Below are 18,479 nucleotides of genomic sequence, written 5' to 3'. Positions count from 1 at the left end.
CATTTCCAGTAACATATTTGGAAATGATCACATTGCCATCTTTTTCCAAAAGGAGAGTTGTCTTGATCTTCATTGCATGCGATAGAGAATTGTGATATGGATTAGACTTTGATGACTTTCTCAATTCTGTCACATCCACGACTAAGGAACAAGGTTGGATAATCTGCCATAGCTGCATTTCCACCGAGTCTACGTCATAATTAAAGGGCTATATGCACAAAGTACAAAGGAGAAAATCAAGACTGATACTCATTTTTCGAGAAACCGGCTTGGCTTGGAAAACATGTATGTCCCAAATGACCTGGATGGTGTAGCACGGCACGAGGTTTCGGGGGCGATTGCACGGAAAGGCACCCCGTCCTGTTCAATCGCAAGAATACCTGTGGTGGAAAAAGGGATCCGGGGGATTGACATTCAGGTTCCCAAAAGAGATAGGCAGCAAACCTTGAAACAGCCCTGAGATGCTTGGCCTGTTTAATTGTCCGCCATGATTCAGTAATTCAAGAAGCCTTAACTGGATACGGTCAGACATTTGTTCCACAGTCAGGAACATTTCATGACCTTATCGGTCATTTGAGGACGAATATTTATTGCCATTGGTTGAGTCCAGGGCTAGAATTCTTGATGAGCAAGCTGGATATGTGTGGCGCATCATTGGTATGTGAGAAGGACCGAGCAACTGAGACGAGCCTTATATACCCCAGAACTCGGAAAATTGACCCTGTGAAATAGGGCAAAGACTTCGAAATATTTCCCGCCTGTATTACACCTACTCTAGTCACTGCCGTGATAATGACACTCGGCAAATATCACGACGACGAGGAGCCCGAGAAAATCGATATCACACCTCTACCTTCCGACGATGGCAGCGACACACGAGGAAGTAAATTAGATTCCACTGGGGCTATGCTGCGTTTGTCATTATGGATGGCATTTGCGGCATGGATATTTAATTTCGACCATGGATATACCGGGACAGTTCTAATCATGCCGTCTTATAGAAAGGCATTTGGAACCTGCACGCATCTCCTCAATCCCACAACTGGTGCGACCGTTGAACACTGCTCCATTGCTCCGATTCAACAATCTTTAATCAGCTTGAATTATCTATTCACTGGTATCGGCGGAGGTTTATCTGGTCTGACAGGAAGATACACTGGTCGCCGCGGCAATATCCAGATCGGGTGTATTCTGGCCATTATTGGAGCGGCGGGGATGTTAGGGACTGGTGCTGGACAAGCAGGGAGCTTCACGCATTATATGGTGTGCAAATGCATTAGTGCTATTGGTCTTGGTCAGCTCGCCGCATCAAGCCTCACATATAGCTCGGAATGCATTGTCGCCAGCAAGCGTGGAATTGCGCTGGGTCTATACAACGTTGGATTGGCACTGGGAAACGTTGCCTCATCCGCAGTCTGCGCAGGATCTGCTCAGCTGGAGCCGCAGAATAATTGGCAGTGGAAAACACCGATTCTGTGTCAGATTCCACTGGGAATTTTCCTCGGCGCTGGGATTCTGATGTTCCCTGAATCCCCGCGGTGGTTGTTGAACCATGGCGGAAGAGAAGAAGATGCGCGGCGAGCATTTAGTATCCTCTACCGAATCCCTCCAAGCTCGCCCACCATCACAGCTCAGATCGAAGAAGTCAAGAATAACATCAAAGCCGAACGCATGGTCGCGGCGTCAACATCGTGGCTCCAGATCTATCAGAAAAGTCAAATTCGCCGTACCACCACGTCCGCGTTGATTATGATTGGAATGTCCATTACTGGCATCCAGTTTGTCCAACCCTACGCAACGACTTTCCTCAAAGGTGTTGGTATCAGCAACCCATATCTTATCAATGTGATCATTGGCCTCTGCATCTTCGGCGGGGCATGTCTCGGTCCCTTCGTCGTTGAATATGGTGGACGGCGATTCGCAATTCTCTGGGGATACAGCGCCATGGCAGCTTGCATGCTCGTCTTATCTTCAGTCAGTACTGCATTCGGAGGAGTTGGCGTTTCAAAGATGGCCATTGTCATTTTACTTTCTCTCTGGTCGTTCGTTTTTGGCGGAACCATCGCCCCTACTGCAGGCCTGGCCTCAGTCGAGATGCACAGTGTATCGCTGCGGACATATGGTCAAGCAAACACAACAGTTTTGTACGGCCTTTTCTCCTTCGGCGCAACCTTTTGGACGCCATACATGTTGGATCCACACCATGGAAATATGGGAGCAAATGTCGGTTATTTCTATGCTGCGGTCACTGTGATGATCGCTTGCTTGGTGTTTGTCCTCGTCCCTGAGACTGCGGCGTTGACGTTGGAGCAGATCGATGATGTATTCAACTCGGGTGTTCGGCCATGGAAGACTTCTATGGCGGAGAACAGGGCTATCGCCAGGGCGAGAATTCAAGCACTGAATGGGGAGTAGTCACCTGAGTGACGGGCCTGTATCACGCTTCAGTTATCTGTAATTAACTATCATGAATAATAAGGATATAATGACACTGCCAGTGAATAGCGATATGACTAAATCATAATGTACTAGTAATTTTTGATTCGAAGCGACATCATTCACGAAGTCTTACGGTTCCAAAGGTTGGGAAAAAAATTTCAAAAGCAAGATCCAATACATGGATATTGTATCTCTATGTACGCTACCTAGCTGACGTTCATTGAACATATCAACACCGAATAAACCCGACAAGAAAATAGAGAAAGACAAAAAGAAAGGTGCTCATAGGACGCCCGGAGTGCTCAGGGGTTTGCGAACCCGCGAAACGCCGAAGAAAATATTTTCGGACAATGTACAGGAAGAATCAAGTAAAATGAGACAGGGGATCGCTCAAAAAAAAGGAGAAAGATACTGTTGAACAGTATCAGCAAAGCAGTTGGTGCATGTACAAGAATGAAAGGCTCATGTAAGTCTGCATTCCTGGCAGAGAGAGCAGTGGAACCAAAGGATCTGTCGAGAGAGAGGACATGGGCAATCACTGTCCACAAAGAAATAATGAGAAAGGAAAAGTAGGTATAAAGAGGGGATACAAGCTCTCTTTCAAGGGTGCTTGTTCGTGAATGGTGAGAAGGAAGGGGGGTTTGTGATGAGGTAGAAATAATTTTGAGGTAGAGGTCAAGGTGACGTTGGGCCTGTCGGCTCGTAGTGATGAGGGAGGCAACTGAGTGATCCCTATAACTCAACACGGATAGACTCATCTGCAGACTGCTGAGTCTTACGCTTATTCATCATCTCCTCGAGAACGTCAAGGCGCTGGCGGGTAGTTCGGATGGCGTGGTCCATTTCACGATCTGACACCTTTTCCTCGCGTAACCGCGCGGCCAGGTCACGCTCTTCCGATGGACTGAGACGAGGTGCCCGGCGACTTGCTTCGGGTTCGGCCATTCTGTGATGAAGACTCGGGAAGACCATTCCATCCATTCCGGTCCGATCTTCTAACCAATTCCAGAGCTCGCTCTCTTCGCGACGCCACATCTCCTCGTACGCAGCCAGTCGCTGGGGTAGGCTGAAGCCCGGGTAAGCGGCATCGTGTGCGTGCATGGAAGATGGCGAGGATGACCGGAAGAATACCATGTACAAAAGTACTCCAACAAGGAGAATGACAATGTTGCCACTCCAAAGCGGTTTGAGCATACTGGTGATAGGTTCCAGAATTGGACGGATTGGTTCGAGAAGACCCCAGGACTCGTTCTGGCCAGAGCCGGAATCCGTTGCAGCGTGCAGCGATGCTGCTGCAGGAGCAGCTGGGTCGCCCTTCTTGCGTCGACCCTTGGTTCGCCCACCTCCATTCCCGCGTCCGCGGGAACAACGCCAACCTTCAGGGCCTTGACCAATTCATTTCCAAAAGTCATTTGACCATCAATAGCACCCTTTTCAATAGGACCTATGGGGAGTTGTTAGTTTTAAAAGCCTTACTTGCCACTGGGGAATTTGCTCACCTTTCAGCCAACTCTTGCCGGACCATTCAATGTTGCATGTCATGAGGAAGCGGGTTTGATTGCCAGCGACCCAGGTAAAAAGATACTTGGTCTTCACAGCGAAAACATTACCACTGGGGACATCGGGAGTCTGGGTGCTTAGTGTGACGAGAACGGCCTTTTCCAGATCCAGATACTCCAGGTTTTCAGTGCTTATACACTTGGTTTGTTTTGGACCAATTGATCCATAGAGGGGCTTGATGTAGGAATACTTCCTGATCCGACTGTCATTGGTCAGGCCCTTTGCCGTTCCTTCAAACTGCAGCTCGCCTGATTTCTGATTCTCGACAAGGAATTTTGTCATGAATTCTCCAGAAGCTGGACCGAAAACAAGAGAGTAGACCTTTCCGAGGGGTGCCGGGATCGTCTCATCCTTGATGACCTTCTCATACTGCCCGTTGGCATCTACATATTCAGTTGGTGCATGCGTAGCTGGACCGGGGAAATCAGGCTCCTTTGAAGCTCCGGGCTTGTCACCATTCTTGGGTTCACCGCTGGCATTTTGTGGAGCTCCATTGGTCACCCCGTTTGTAGATAGGCCGGAGGGCTGGCGACTCAACCCTCGCGCTGGCAGTGATCGCTCACTTGCGTTGGCGCTGGCTCCAGCCTCAAAGAAGCTATCGGCGTGATCGCCTTCCTCATCTTCATCGTATATCTCATCTTCGTCGGAGACCTCGCTCTCCAATTCGCTTTCTTCATCTCCAACCTTCTCTGTCTTGTCACCAGTGCCATTTGTGACTCGGGTTCCATTAACAGAGCTCTTCAAAGATGGATGATTGATCTTCCAGATGTTGACCATCAGGTCATATGTCGACTCACGACTGAGGAGACTACGGAAAGTGTGACGAGCATGCAGGGTTTGAATAGCAATCGCGTTGGGGAACACCATTGCAGTGTTCTCCTTCTCAATCGCGACAACCTCATCAAAGCTAATAACGAGGGTCGTCACCCATCCGAGAATATTGCTTGAGAAACAGATGTGACCTTCAGAGATGTAGATACGACCAGCGAGAATGATCTCACGCTGGAGGGCACAGCTGTAATCTTCAATTAGATAATCATCTTCGGGGACACTCCGGAACAATTGATGGAAGTCCCTGTTGCGTTTCTTGCTTGCTACAGCGAATCCAGTCAACCGGGGCACGCTGGAATTGACACCAGGGACACCAAGGGCCAAAGCGCCACCGCCAATGGCACCAATAGCGCCAATTGTTGATGTTGTGGCTCCGGATGAGCCTCTGTGGCGGCGTGCAAGCCGGCTGCGAACACTGCCACTTCGTTTAATGCCACTGCCAATGTCACCATCAATGATACTGCCTGTTGGCGGGGTGTGATCACCGGTGATGGTGCCCTCTCCGGGTAGTGAAATAGTGGACTGAAGCTCCAATGCTTCATCGCCAGGAGATCCCAGGGCGGACGACTCGGTTGGTTTTTCGTAAGCCATAGTGACAGCCCGAGCCGCGCGTTTATCTTCCAGTTTGGCGGAGGCTTCATCCCGCTGATAAACAGCGGTGTTCTTGCGTTTGTCAATTGGTGTTGATGGCTTCGTCACAACTACTCCGTCAGCAGTAGAAATCACCTCGCCAGAAGGTCCATCGATATCCAGATGTTCGAAGTTCAAATCTCCGGTACCCATCGTTTCAACGGTCGTTGGCTTCGCGATTTCAGGACTGCTGTCCTTTGCCGGACTTTTGTTAAGTTCTTCGGTGCTGGCTTCCATCGATGGGTTATCAAAGTCGGTGGATGCAGGTTGGGAAGGCGGACGGTTCTTTTGCTGAGTTAGGTTGCTAAATGAGGAGGCCGCATTTTGGGCGGCGGAGAAGACGGATGAGAAGAAACCATTTTGTTGATTGGATGCACTTTTGGGGAGGATTTTGTTCTCATCCAGCGGACTCAATGCCGTGACATTGGACAACTTGCTCGGGCCATGAGCTGCCGAAGCAGACCGCACCCGCCGATGTGAAATCATATTTCCGGAGGGACTCACAGTGGTGACCCCGGGCGAAGAAATGGAGTTCCGAGACTTTATGGACTCCGGCGAGTCCGTGACTCCCTCGGCAAATATCTGCGGATTGAGTGGGCGGTGCTCTGTCGGCGTTGGAGGGGTCACTGTGGTAGCCGGGGCGGGAATGGCTGTGTGGGGTGGAGTGTTTGGAAGGGGGCTGGCTTCCAGGGCGCGAGGTCTTGATTCAGCCAAATCGGTACGTATGGGAGCTGGGACAGGCATAGGTGGAACGCTTTCCTGGGCCGCCTTTGCCCGTTTTGACGATAGACTGCTCCGTCGGCTGCCTCCGAATATACTCCGACTACTCTTGCTGGCGCCTGATCTCGACGACGCGCGATCCTGGTCATCGCTCACATCCTTTTTGTCCTCATCTTTGTCTTCTTGTTCCTTTTCCTTTTCCTTTTCCTTCTTGTCTGATGTGCTAAAGGCGTCCTTGAAGCGTCTGCCTGGAGAGGCACTTCGTCGCTTGCTGCTGGAGTCTCCCGGTATATCGAGTGTCATACTTGACTGGATCCCCTGTCTTGGTACCCGTTCGTCAGAAATTGATTTGTCTGAACTTGTCGCACTTGGGCCACTTGGGCCACTTGTTGTCGACTCGGGGTCTCTCTGTGTCCCTTCGTTGTCGGCAGCATCGACGGAGGCTGTTTTGAAGAGGGGGGATGAGGAGGTATAGAAGCCGGTATGGGAGTTGTGAGATGTAAGTGGGGGTGTCCTACATGCGATGCGCAAATGTCAAGGTTAGTCTTAAGTCTAGAACATCGAGATGTCATGGGAAATCAAGCCAACAGGGCACATTAGGATCGAGCTCATTCGTACCTGTCTGGTTCGGAATCATCGGTGAGGAGGGTGATGGCCTCGCTTTCTGGGGGAGCAGAGCTGTTGTTGGATGAAGGGGCGGCCGAGGGACCCTCGCGAGATTCATTCGATCGGCTGAGCTGCAGGTCCTGCTCGGTGATCACACCTGGCACTTGAGGCTCCTCCGATGGATCCCGGTTGTTCTTCTTCTTCCGGCGGCGACGGGCATTGAGGAGTTTGGAGAAACCGCTGGAACCAGCCTTGACGGAATCGGGGTCCTCCCCTGCCTGGGTTTTTGGACGTTCAGAGGATTCAATGGAGGAGCGGCCATTGCTTCTCCCGGAGCTCTCCATGGCATCGGACTCGGCGGAGACGGTCCAGGCGCGGCGCGACCTGCTATGCAGGCTGGAGGATTCGGAGTCCGCCATGAGGCGAACAGAGAATCAAGCCCGGAGCTAAGTAGACTCGGAGGTGAGAGAGAAGGTGGGGAGATCACGCATGGAGTTTCGTACAAGTATCAATGTAGTGTGGAGTAGTAGCTTTCTCCTGGTTGGAGTTGGAGTTGAGGGGGGGAAGTTGGAATTTCTTAGTCAGACGCCCAGACCGAGGAGCCCGTGACCTTACTCTATAGCAGTAGTATAGTATAGGTATAGTATACTCTGTGTAGTATAGTATAGTATATAGTATGCTTAGTCTGCGAGGAATTAATATGTAGACTCTATCAAACTGCTAATACCTAAATTACACTATATTCATGTTATACTGCCCGATCTTCGCTGTCACAGCCCATTGCGATAGGGCTGGCCGCATTCGGCATGTTAGAAGGCTAACTCAATAGGATATACTTGGTTAAATCATGGATTAAATTCTGTATTTACTATATTCCAGTTGTACTAGTATATTATACTATGACATATCTACTATAAGTAACTACTACTATTAATACTTACTTGGTGTTCACTTAGCTTATGCTTGTACTGCTTGGTCACGGATAGATCCGTCCCTCCTTCATCCTCTTCTCTCTTCACTCTCCCCTCTCCCTCTCCCTCTACACTACCTCTTCTCCCCACAACCACAACCACTCCCTGCTCCCTACCACCCATCATCTGGGTAGTGCGAGGGGTCCTCTACCTTGCCCATCACCATGGAGACTGCCCCGTTGAGCCTGGTAAGTCAACGTCAACCCCCCTCCAAGGCCGCCCAAGCTTCCCGAGCTCCCCCGCTCTAACCTCTCCAGGCCCACACCCATGCGCGAAATGCTGTCCTCGAGACCCGCAAGTCAAATCCCGTCGCCGCTAGCGAGGAACACGACTTGGCCGCCGGCGAGTTTGCATCTGCCCTTCAGAATAGCTCGGACCATGAGGTAAGTCCGAAAATGACCTTGACCTCGACCTCGTTCTCCCTGTTCCGGGCGCGGGAACTGACCGCATTGTGTTACGACCCACCAGGCTCTCCGGACTCTCAAGCTCCTCGAGGGCCACCACAAGAAACTCGCCGAAATTCTGAGGTTCCAGCATGAAAACCACACGACGACCGCGACTGCAGTCACATCGTCGACCGCTGCCTCTCCCAACCCAGCAATTCAACCCGCCGCGACAGATTCCACTCATACCAAGAATGCAAGCCAAGACGCCCAGGCGCAACCTTCACGACCGCCCCGACTGGCCAGCCGCGAATCATCATCGATTGCCAGTAATCTGGCATCGGCTCGAGGTATCCCGTCTCAGCCTCGTCGGGGCTCACCGGTGTCGCCCACGCTTTCCGCGCACCAAGCCGGGGCGAAGATGACCGAGCCGTCGTCGAGGCTCAAGACCGGCGAATCTCGACTTCGAGACGTGCCGAACAAGAATCGCCAGAGTCGTGCATCGGCCCCGAGACAGCCCTGGTCTCCTCCGTTACCCAGTGGCCCCGAAATTGGCTCCCATCAAGTTGTACCCCGAGACACTACAGAGCCTTCGCAGCCAATCGCCAAACCCTCTGTTACTGATGAGCGGTTCCAGCGATTTTACTCGACCTTCGAAGGACTGGTGTCTAAAATTTCGGCACCTCTCGCATTTGCAGGCCTACCTCTTGCTTCCGAGGACCCGGCAGGAACGGGGGCTGCCAATCGCAAGTCCCCCGCCGAGGCCAAGTTAGATCGTCACCATGCTACTCATGACCGAAGATCCTCCTTGCAGAATCTGGACGTGAGTCGGCTCTTCTCTCGAGCAGCGCTGCGATCCATTCAAGACACGCCCGGTGCTAGTCCTGGCAACGCAGCTGAGTCATTCTACGTGGTTCCCACAACAGGTGGAACCATGTCTTACGCTGGCATCTTGACCCGGGCCGAGAAGGAGGCCCGTCGAAACAGCCTAGATGACGGCGAAGACGATTTTGTTGATGCGCGGGAAATGCCATCCTCTCCAGAAATGCTGCAGAGCTCAGCCAAGAAGACATCCCCGCGACGTACGCGTAATGAGCCCCCGGGCAAATTAAACGCCCTGCAGAATCCCAAAACAATGGAAGAGCTACAGATGGAAAACCAAGCATTGAAGCAATTATCGGACACCCTTTCCAAACGCCTACATATGTGGGAGGTCAATGCACAGTCCTCCTCAATGGCGCTACAGCAGTCGTTGAGGGCAATGCATCACCATAACACCGGGTCCTCGGATCATATACCCCCAGCCCTCTCGGGTGCTACTTCTATAGCAGGGCCGTCTATGTCCGAGTCCGACCCCCAAGTCAAAGAACTAGAGGACATTGTCCGACGGGGCGAGCAAGAATTGGAACGCATTGGACGCGAGAACGACAAATTGAAGAACGTTCTGGGACGATATCGAGATCGATGGGAAAAGCTAAAAGAAGGTGCTAAGACCCGGCGCGAAAGTCGTGTCGCCGATAGTGAAAATGGTGGTAGCAGTAGTAAAAAGGCAGACAACCCGGCGTCTCCACATTTAGCAGACTCGGACTCGCCCAATCGATCTGAAGGCGAAGGGAACTTGAAAGTGGACAACCACGATGCTTAGTGGGCATCTGGTGGCACTTTCGAGAATATCGAGCTCTCATCTACTGCAACAACCTAGCCTTATGATTTAAAATGCAAGCTGATTGTATAGTGGCACTTCTCTATCTTTTTCCTTGATCCTCTAGGCATGAAGTAAACTTGAACAATCACATTGTTGTTTACTACCTAAGATACTCGATAGAGAGTACACACGAGGCTGCGATGGGGTTAATGACCGAGTCTCAATATTCTAGCCCCAACGCAAAACATACCAACGCTGAAAGGGGCTTAAGTAAAGACTGCAGCTCGGTTATATCTAACCCCGTAGGCTCTTTAGGGCACTGATGAAAAAATCTACGAGTATCCCCACGAGGCTGTGAGTGATTTATCTACCAATACGAGTACACCAAGACTCAAAACTCGAGCTAATAACCGGCTATCCCCCTATGATCGAGGTGATGTGAGAAGCCCTCCCCACGATTTACCGGGAGACATGAACGCCACGTCGTTTCAAGTTCAAGCCCATCTATTTGCTTGAGATGCTTATTGTTTTTAACTGCGCGGCCCCCGAAGGTAGCTGCCTGGTTCCCCATAATCTTCGTCCTGGCGTTCATGCACGTACGAGACTACTCTGCGCCAGTATCCACCCGGGTATGGTCTTACGCATATTCGTGGAGTTAGTGGAGATTGGTTGAACGAAATCCAGAAAAGAAGGGAGAATCGAAAATATTTGGAAGCTGCCTAGCTTGTAAAAGTGCAAAAATTCTGCCGAGGTCAGAATGTGGCAGGGTTTTCTTTTCAGGTTTATACTCGTATGGTACTACCAGCTACCAAAAGAACAAAGAAAAATCAAAATAAAGATAGAAGTCAAAACCTTGTTCATTTTTATTCCATGGCCGGTGTTTCATGTTTCGACCACGCTATTTTTAGGCCCGCTGTGGCTTCGCTTGTGGCTTTGATATGATGCTTACCTCCGCGTACTCCGCTTGTCTCTCACAACCCCAAGTGTACAAAAATATTGCCAGATGTACATATCTTGTTGGATAGCGGAGAACATAATTGATCAAGGCCGATGGTATCTTTTTTAATGAATTAAAACAGGGTGCAGGGTAGCTCGGCAAAACCTCCCGAGTGTAAAGTATCCCGTACCTGAACCAGCAGATGACGAAGCGTGGTAGGAGATCTCCACCACAACCAATGGCATCGATTCATTCAGATGACCCGTTCGGGAGCCACGGTTTTTTACGGCCTAAATGGTAAAGATCAGTGGGTAAAATTGGGTCAGATCGAAAGTGGCTTTCTTTTCACTGGCCAAGTTTAGTTGGTATATCCATCTGGCCACATCTTGCAGCGACGCTAAAATCTGCGAAACCGATTAACCGGTCAAGACAATGCAACAGTGCGCTGGAACACTATTACTTCGGAGTCGGAAGTGGATGCGAAGAAATTTGCTGGACCCTATTTTTGCGAAGGATCAATCTTCTTGGGAATCCACTGCCATGCTTGCAATTTGAAGGGTTTCAAGGAAGATCCTTTCTACCCTTGGTAGCGAACGTTGGAATGCCGGCTGGATGGGCACATGGGATGGGGCACATGGATTGGTTGATCCACCGCATATGCGGTAAGGCTGATGCTCCTAGGCTATTATTGGAGCTGTCCCGAGCTCACAAGCGTACGTATCGCGCTAGCAACTAGCAGTTATACTGTCAATCAATGCCTCTTCCAGATGGCATTGAGGCTGAGAGAATAGAGTGTGTTGTAAAAAAAAGTTCAAAAGGTGTTGGTAGTATTTCACTTCCATGAGAAACAAATGCTTTATTCTTCCGGATGTCTTGGGTGGATAGCTTTCCATTCTTATGTTTCCTGGATCAGGTTTTTTGAACCCAAGTTCAAGTCCTGGGTCTCATCATGTCATAGGATTCATACTCCGGAGCTCATATCCGGGCTTGACCGGCCCCATAACCCATCCATCTAGATCTAGACGATGAGTATGGGGCCTTGCCAGCGCATGGTCCACTCAGCGAGGCTAGGTCATACACCGTGAAAAGACAAGTTTTATAAATTTACACTGGTAGTCATTTTTTTTCTCTCCTCGCTTCGTGGCCGGCAAATACATTCATTTATCCAGTGACTATTGGTTGCTGTCCATTCATTATACCCTCGTTCAATCTTCCATTCGTTTATTAACACATTCACTCTTTACTTTAATGCTTTATAAACACTAAATGTCGGAAAAGAAAGATAAGCGTCGCTCCATTGTGGAGGACGTGCCGATCCCTAAACACCTTTTCTCGACTGCTAAGTTCGATTCGCCATGGGAAAAGGTCAAATGGGAGAAATCCCTCCCTAAGAATGACCGTGTCCAACGCAGCCTTTCAACTTCACTCAATCGAAAAGAGAAGAGCGGTCTCAATCGCTCATCGAGTCTTTCGGCCTTGAAAATCTCAAGGCCACCTCGCACCACACGGCCACTCACCAACCCACCCGCATTGATAGGTATGTGGCTGAAGAGCTCGTAATACTCGATCCTATACTCACTTATATTCTAGACTGGGAAGAGAGTTTAAAGAGTCCCAACTCTTTGAAGCCTCTCAACTCTGATTCAGAAGATGAGCCCATCACACCAGTCAAGCAAGCGGTTTTCAGTCCAACTCAACTCAGCCGAGTCAGTTCTCGCACTGAGGATAGCCACCAAAGCCATGCAAGCCATCAAAGTAGCATGCACGATACCTATGAAAAAGCCAAATTAAGGGGAGTAGCACTACAGAGAAAGTATTGGGTCCGACTCTTATTCGAGTGGGGACTGTACCTTCTTCTTGTTCTTTTCGTCTACTTCGTCCTCGTCGGCGTACCCTTATGGAATGGAGCTGTTTGGTGGCTCTACTGGGTCGTGAGAAACAAATTTGTCTTCCAGGGAGGCTTTGCTATTACTATCGGCTTGGCTGCACTGTGAGATCCCATAACAAACCCCCGTCGTCAAGGTATATGCTAATCAGGCCGATCAATTAGATACGCCTTTTTGCCCCTGTTAATTCTATTCGACAAAGACCCGCCACCAAAGGAGATGACTGAAAACTTTGACCTAGAACAAAACTCTTCAAATGTCAAATCGACGGCTTTGCTCATCCCCTGCTATAAATCCGCTGAGATTATCGGCCCAACACTAAAAGCCGCCCTGGAAATCTTCCCGCCGGAGAATATTTTTGTCATTGCCAATGGAAATTCGGAAACGCCTTTGGATAATACAGAGGAGGTATGTAAGCCCTTTGGTGTTAATCACCTCTGGGTGCCTGTCGGGTCGAAAATTGTGGCGCAATTCGCTGGCTGCTACGCTGCCAGTGAGTTCGAAAACGTTCTTCTGATTGACGATGACTGCGCATTGCCTCCCAACTTCCCCATCGTTAGCGATCAACTCAAGGGAAAGGTCCAATGCGTCGGATACACGATCAAGAGTGTCGGGCCGGAATCGTCAAAGGGTACATGGTGCCAGCAAGCTCAGGACCTGGAGTACAAGATGTCTGGACTGCAGCGTGCTTTCTTTGGCAAACTTGGCAGCGCTACGTTCCCCCACGGCGCGATTTCAATTTGGAACACGGAGTTTCTCAAGCAGACTTTCAACGAGCACCCCGGATTTTCTGTTTCGGAAGATTGGTTCTTCGGAGATAGTTGCCGCCGTCTCGGAGGTCGCATTACCATGTGCTCGGCTGTTTTTGTTGAAACTGAGACTCCAGCTTCTGTGTTCTTCAGTGGCAAAGGCAGCCGTGGTGGATTTGGTGAGATGACAATCTTTCAGCAAAGATTTAAGCGTTGGAATTTCTTTTTTGTCGTTGGGATGTACTATGACCTGAAGTACATTTTCACTAGCTGGAAGCTGGGATGGTGGGAGATTGGAGCCAAGATCTGTGTTTTCCAAGAGGTATGGACATTCCTTTTCGTCATCTTTGAGGTGAACAATAAACTAACATAATATTCCTATAGGTCTATGAAACACTCATCTATCTTCTCGCACCCTTCGTTCTTCCGATTTCATTTATCGTCCGCCCCGAGTTTTGCGGTATTCTTCTCGGTGCTACCATTGGCATGTATATTGTCAATGTCATCATCTTCAACGAAATCCACCTTCGGCTGAAGAAAGAGCGCATCAGCTGGACCGTTCTACTCATTTACTACACAATCTACAAGATCGCACTGACAATCATCAACGTCATCAGTTGCTACTGGTCTTTGTACAAATATGCTCGTTATTTTGCCATGCGTCACCCAAAAGTTATTGAAGATGAACAAGCTATTGGGGTTGTTCTCAGTCTTGAGAAAGATCTCGGCACATCTACTACATCTCTCGTCGAGACTGAAAATCGGCCTGCCACTGCCAAGACCCTAAAGAGATTGACTTTGACTCGTGTCCAGGCGGATCAGGCAGCACTATCTACATTCGGGGCGTTGGAAACGCACCAAGATTCACCCCGATCCCCATGCTGAGGTTAAAATTATAGCTCATGCTATCATGGAGTCCGGAGTTCTTTTCATTGCATATTCATTTTACACACTTGGACGCCTTTTTATACATAATGACACATCCACCTCGAGGGAGCAAAATAATGGAACTAGCGGAGTTGAATCAAAATCCACCATTTATGGGTATTAAGCCCTGGGCTGTTCACTAATATATTGATCAATAATATAATTACTGTACAGTGAAAGTCGCGTTGCCCTTGATATCTTCTGAGCTACTACCGACGAGGGCAGTAAATGTGCCTGGCTCAACAACATACTTCATGCGAGTATTCCAGAGTCCAAGATCCTCGATTTTGATAGGGATCTTGACAGTCTTCGTTTTCCCAGCGGGAATGACAACCTTCTTAAAGCCCTTGAGTTGTCGATTGGGAACAACAACTGAAGCAATGTTGTCGGAGATGTAGACTTGGACCACTTCTGTGCCATCACGCTTCGTGTCGGTATTCTTCACATCAACACTGACGGTTATTTTGCTATCAGAAGCTGACACTTTGCTCCGGTCGACACTGACGGATCCATACTCGAAGGTGGAGTAACTTTTGCCGTATCCGAAGGGGTACCATGGCAGGGGGTTGCCGAGGACATACTGATGACCGAAAACAAGGGATCCATTGCTGAGTTCCCTTCCAGAGTCACCAATCGAACGACCGGAGTTCAAGTAATCATAGAAGACAGGGAGGTCTCCAACATAGCGGGGGAAGCTGACAGACAACTTTCCAGAAGGGTTATAATCACCAAATAGAACATCCGCAAGAGCATTGCCTCCTTGCTCCGATGGATAAAATTGCTGGATAAGAGCAGAGGTGGAGTTAGATAGCCAAGTGTCGGTAACAGGTTTTCCGCTCGAGAGAACAACGACAGTGGGGACGCCAGTATCCGCAATTGCTTTGATTAGCGGGCCCTGTGCGCCCACTAGAGAGAGGTCATCTACATCGACGTGCTCACCGGTCCTATATTTAGTCAGTACCTAGTATGATCCGCATTCTGACACCGCAGATCAACTTGAAGTAATTAAACAGTGTGCCACTCACGTTGCGTTCAAGCCCTGCCAGAGTTCTACCTGATCCCGCGACCAGGTGCCAACAACGACAACGGCGACGTCAGATTTCTTTGCGGCTTCGACCGCCTCGTCGAATCCAGATTGATCGTTGCTCCACCTTTCGCATCCTTGGGCGTAGTTGATCAGGGCCTTATCCCCAACCGCCGCCTTAATTCCGTCCAGTGGGGTAACACCTCGGTATTGGCTTTTGTAGACAACATAATCGCCATACTAGAAAAAGAGATCAGTATTTAGGTCTTTGTAGAGCTGAATTGATGGCGGAGTATACAGACGTTCATGAAACCGTGCGCCATAGGCCCGATGACGGCAATGCTACCCGACTTGGACAAAGGAAGAGTTGTATTGTGATTCTCAAGCAAAACGATAGACTCCTTGTCTAAGTTTCTTGCAAGTTTCACAGCCTCGGGGCTATTGATGAGCTTCTTCCATTTATTCTCTGGGGCGGCGGTATATGGATTTTCGAAAAGGCCCATCTCGAACTTCACGCGAAGCAGTCTGGACACGGCGGTGTTGACAGTAGCAATGTCAAGTTTGCCGGATTTGACGAGTTCGGGGATTTTCTGGAAGTTACTACCTAGTGTGAGCCTGAATTTTTCAAAAGTATGCCGGTAACCTGGTGAAGGGCATCATGATGCTTACAAGGAGCCACCGCCCATCTCAACATCGATTCCGGCAGTGATTAGCTGCGTAGTCACTGACTCCTGATCAAGAGGATCACTTTCACAGAGCTTGAAGTAGCTGCAGACTCGGTCGCTGCCGCCAGCATCAGTCATGACAAAGTATTCATAACCCCATTCGTTTCTCAGGATCTCAGTGAGAGTATGGTAATCCGAAACAGCTGGAATTCCATCATATCTAGAAAAGTCATCAGCCATAGGTCATTGTCAGAGTTTCGGATTGAATCTCACGAATGGTAAGCAGCCATAATAGACCACGCGCCCGCGTCAATGATAGCTCGTTTGAAAGAAGGAAGCCAACTAAAAGTCCATGTTAGTTTGCTACTGAGCCGAAAAGAACAAAGTTTAAACTTACGTTGTTCGCAACTCTCTCTCACCACCGTGCACGGGTCCAGTGTTCAAGCCTTGCTCCGGACTGCTGAATCCAGCAAAATGCTTGACCATTCCCGAAACTTTCTTGCTCTGCAGGCCCTTGACATAGTTATACCCAACCTCGCCGGCCAGGAAAGCGTCCTCCGAGAACGTTTCTTCAACCTAAAGGGGAAATAAGTCAGAGATCTGTGGAAAATTCAACAGTAGTCTCAATCGAAGCCTTGTAAACCTACACGACCATATCGGAGCTCTCGTGCCAGGTCGACTACAGGGGCGAAGAGCTGGTTCACACCCAGGGCCTTAGCTTCCTGTCCAATGATTTCCCCCATTTCTTGAATCAGCTGTAGAAATCTTGTCAGCTTCGGTGCGGTACAAGAACCACGTGTATTCCTCTTACGTCCATATTCCAAGAGCATCCGTATGCAATAGGGGAATTGAAAATGGTGGCATTGCCGATCAAAAAGCCATGGATTCCTTTAACATAGGGCGTTAGCTTGTTTTGATGGTCCAGTACTATTCACGAGTACTCACCTTCGGTCTGAGTGATTGCAGGAATACCTAGCGTGGTATTCTGCACCAGGTAATCCTGAGCGCGCTTAATGTTGTCCGCGATCCAGTCCCAAGCAACAGGGTATCCAACTATATGAAAGTCAGCATTGACTTGATATCATGGAATCTTTTGTCTTTTAATACCATAGAAGCTGCCGGCCTTCATTTCCATGTTCGTAACTAGCCCTGTATAATTGAATGCGCCGGATGTCTGGTTCATCCAGTTGGTGATATCGCCTTGAGAAGAATTGGTGAGCCATCCAGACAAATATTCCGGTGGAAAGTTGGAAGAATACCTTGCATCAATTGAGCCATCTTATCTTCGATTGTCATTCTACCCAGCAGATCCTTCACTCTCTTTTCAACGGGTGCACTCGCATCCTTGTAAACAGGAGTACTTGCTCCAGCAACCAGGGTGGGGAGCTGCGTGAGCAGCAGCCCCTTGGTAATTCCTTTGACCATCATCTCGACAAAAAGAGACGCGTCAATCACCTCTCCTGCCAGAAAACAGTGTTGAACAAGACAGAGAAAAAGAAAACGCAAATCCTGGAAGGAAAAAAAAGTGGTTCAGGACTAATAAATGCCGGTCCTCATGCATAGAAATCATGCAATACCAAAGACCGCAAATTAATCTTCTCGACCCCGCGGGGAAATGTCCGCTGGGGTACGCTGCGGCTTGTCTCTCCGAAGTCGTTTCACCACAAACTTGAACCGTTATAGTAAAGTGGATATTGGATCGAGCTTGATCATGCAGCATTGGCTTGATCTGGGATTACTTCGGAGATGAAATGGTCACGGGTCAAGCAGCTAGTCTTGTAAAAAGCAGTCGCTAAGAACTTTTTTCGTGCGCTAGAACTATCATGAAACGGAGCAACCTCCCCCGCTTCTTGGTGTTGATTTAGTTTGTTTGAAGCTTGGACGTTCGCTTCTGCAGGCCGCAGGTAAAAGGCTAACCTCCGAGACCCTCGGGTCAAAAGGACCGGATAAATGCATCTAGGCACTTGGTGTGGCAAACTCAATGCTTTAGCCGGTGACTACGAGTACTTGAATACTAGTAAGTAGGCGTAGTACTGGAGGTGGTCAGTAGTGATTAGTATGTAGCTTTAAGTCTTAACTAATTTCACGCATGTTCTTTTTCCACCTATCAGAGAAGAAAGGCCCCCTGGGACTTGCAGGATGTAATCTTATTCAGTCTAGATGAAAAAGCCAAATCATCCTACAATTTCGTGTTTACTCCACACTCAAATTGAATTGCTAGAGACTTTGATTGTTCATACGAGACCTAGTAGAAACAATAAACACAAAGAAGTAACTTGCGACAAAAAAATTATCCTTTTGAATAGAGGGAATAACCCGGGTATGGTAATTTAAGATAATGACAAAGTGGAGGATATTAAATGCATTAAAAGAAAAAAGTTACCCCGCAGAATGCAATGCCAAAATACAGCCCAGTAAATGTCCACAAGAAAAGAAATACACCAATCCCCGCCACGAAGAAGCTTACAGAAAAGAAAGGAAATAAGAGAGAAAAGAAAAAAAGGGA

At 49.0% G+C, this 18,479-nt stretch overlaps 5 protein-coding genes across 5 annotated transcripts; 3 read left to right on the top strand and 2 right to left on the bottom strand.

Moving 5' to 3' along the window:
* Positions 1–792: 792 nt before the first annotated feature.
* N7509_011812 (uncharacterized protein) lies at positions 793–2,415 on the top strand (the record flags this gene model as incomplete). Its single annotated transcript, XM_056636449.1, has 1 exon — positions 793–2,415. One exon carries the CDS (start codon positions 793–795, stop codon positions 2,413–2,415), a length of 1,623 nt encoding a protein of 540 aa, XP_056482479.1.
* Positions 2,416–3,171: 756 nt separating this feature from the next.
* Positions 3,172–7,205, bottom strand: N7509_011811 (GRAM and VASt domain-containing protein; the record flags this gene model as incomplete). Its single annotated transcript, XM_056636448.1, is given in 4 exon segments — positions 3,172–3,768; positions 3,783–3,883; positions 3,939–6,694; positions 6,799–7,205. The coding sequence occupies 4 exon segments, from the start codon at positions 7,203–7,205 to the stop codon at positions 3,172–3,174; spliced, it is 3,861 nt and encodes a 1,286-aa protein (XP_056482478.1).
* Positions 7,206–7,921: 716 nt separating this feature from the next.
* On the top strand, positions 7,922–9,785 carry N7509_011810 (uncharacterized protein; the record flags this gene model as incomplete). Its single annotated transcript, XM_056636447.1, has 3 exons — positions 7,922–7,945; positions 8,015–8,140; positions 8,226–9,785. The coding sequence occupies 3 exons, from the start codon at positions 7,922–7,924 to the stop codon at positions 9,783–9,785; spliced, it is 1,710 nt and encodes a 569-aa protein (XP_056482477.1).
* A 2,203-nt stretch (positions 9,786–11,988) lies between these two features.
* N7509_011809 (uncharacterized protein) lies at positions 11,989–14,242 on the top strand (the record flags this gene model as incomplete). The annotated part of the gene is made up of 4 exons (XM_056636446.1): positions 11,989–12,259; positions 12,313–12,712; positions 12,773–13,679; positions 13,742–14,242. The coding sequence occupies 4 exons, from the start codon at positions 11,989–11,991 to the stop codon at positions 14,240–14,242; spliced, it is 2,079 nt and encodes a 692-aa protein (XP_056482476.1).
* A 205-nt stretch (positions 14,243–14,447) lies between these two features.
* N7509_011808 (uncharacterized protein) lies at positions 14,448–17,401 on the bottom strand (the record flags this gene model as incomplete). Its single annotated transcript, XM_056636445.1, has 11 exons — positions 14,448–15,228; positions 15,310–15,548; positions 15,611–15,908; positions 15,978–16,193; positions 16,247–16,315; positions 16,371–16,549; positions 16,621–16,728; positions 16,785–16,861; positions 16,919–17,026; positions 17,081–17,173; positions 17,233–17,401. 11 exons carry the CDS (start codon positions 17,399–17,401, stop codon positions 14,448–14,450), a joined length of 2,337 nt encoding a protein of 778 aa, XP_056482475.1.
* Positions 17,402–18,479: the final 1,078 nt, after the last annotated feature.

This window comes from Penicillium cosmopolitanum (genome assembly GCF_028827165.1).
Source record: "Penicillium cosmopolitanum strain IBT 29677 chromosome Unknown utg000011l:1.0-3548175.0:1.0-3550911.0, whole genome shotgun sequence".
Lineage (NCBI taxonomy): Eukaryota > Fungi > Ascomycota > Eurotiomycetes > Eurotiales > Aspergillaceae > Penicillium > Penicillium cosmopolitanum.
Note: the sequence above shows the minus strand (reverse complement) of the source record. Positions and strands in the feature narration are given on the sequence as shown.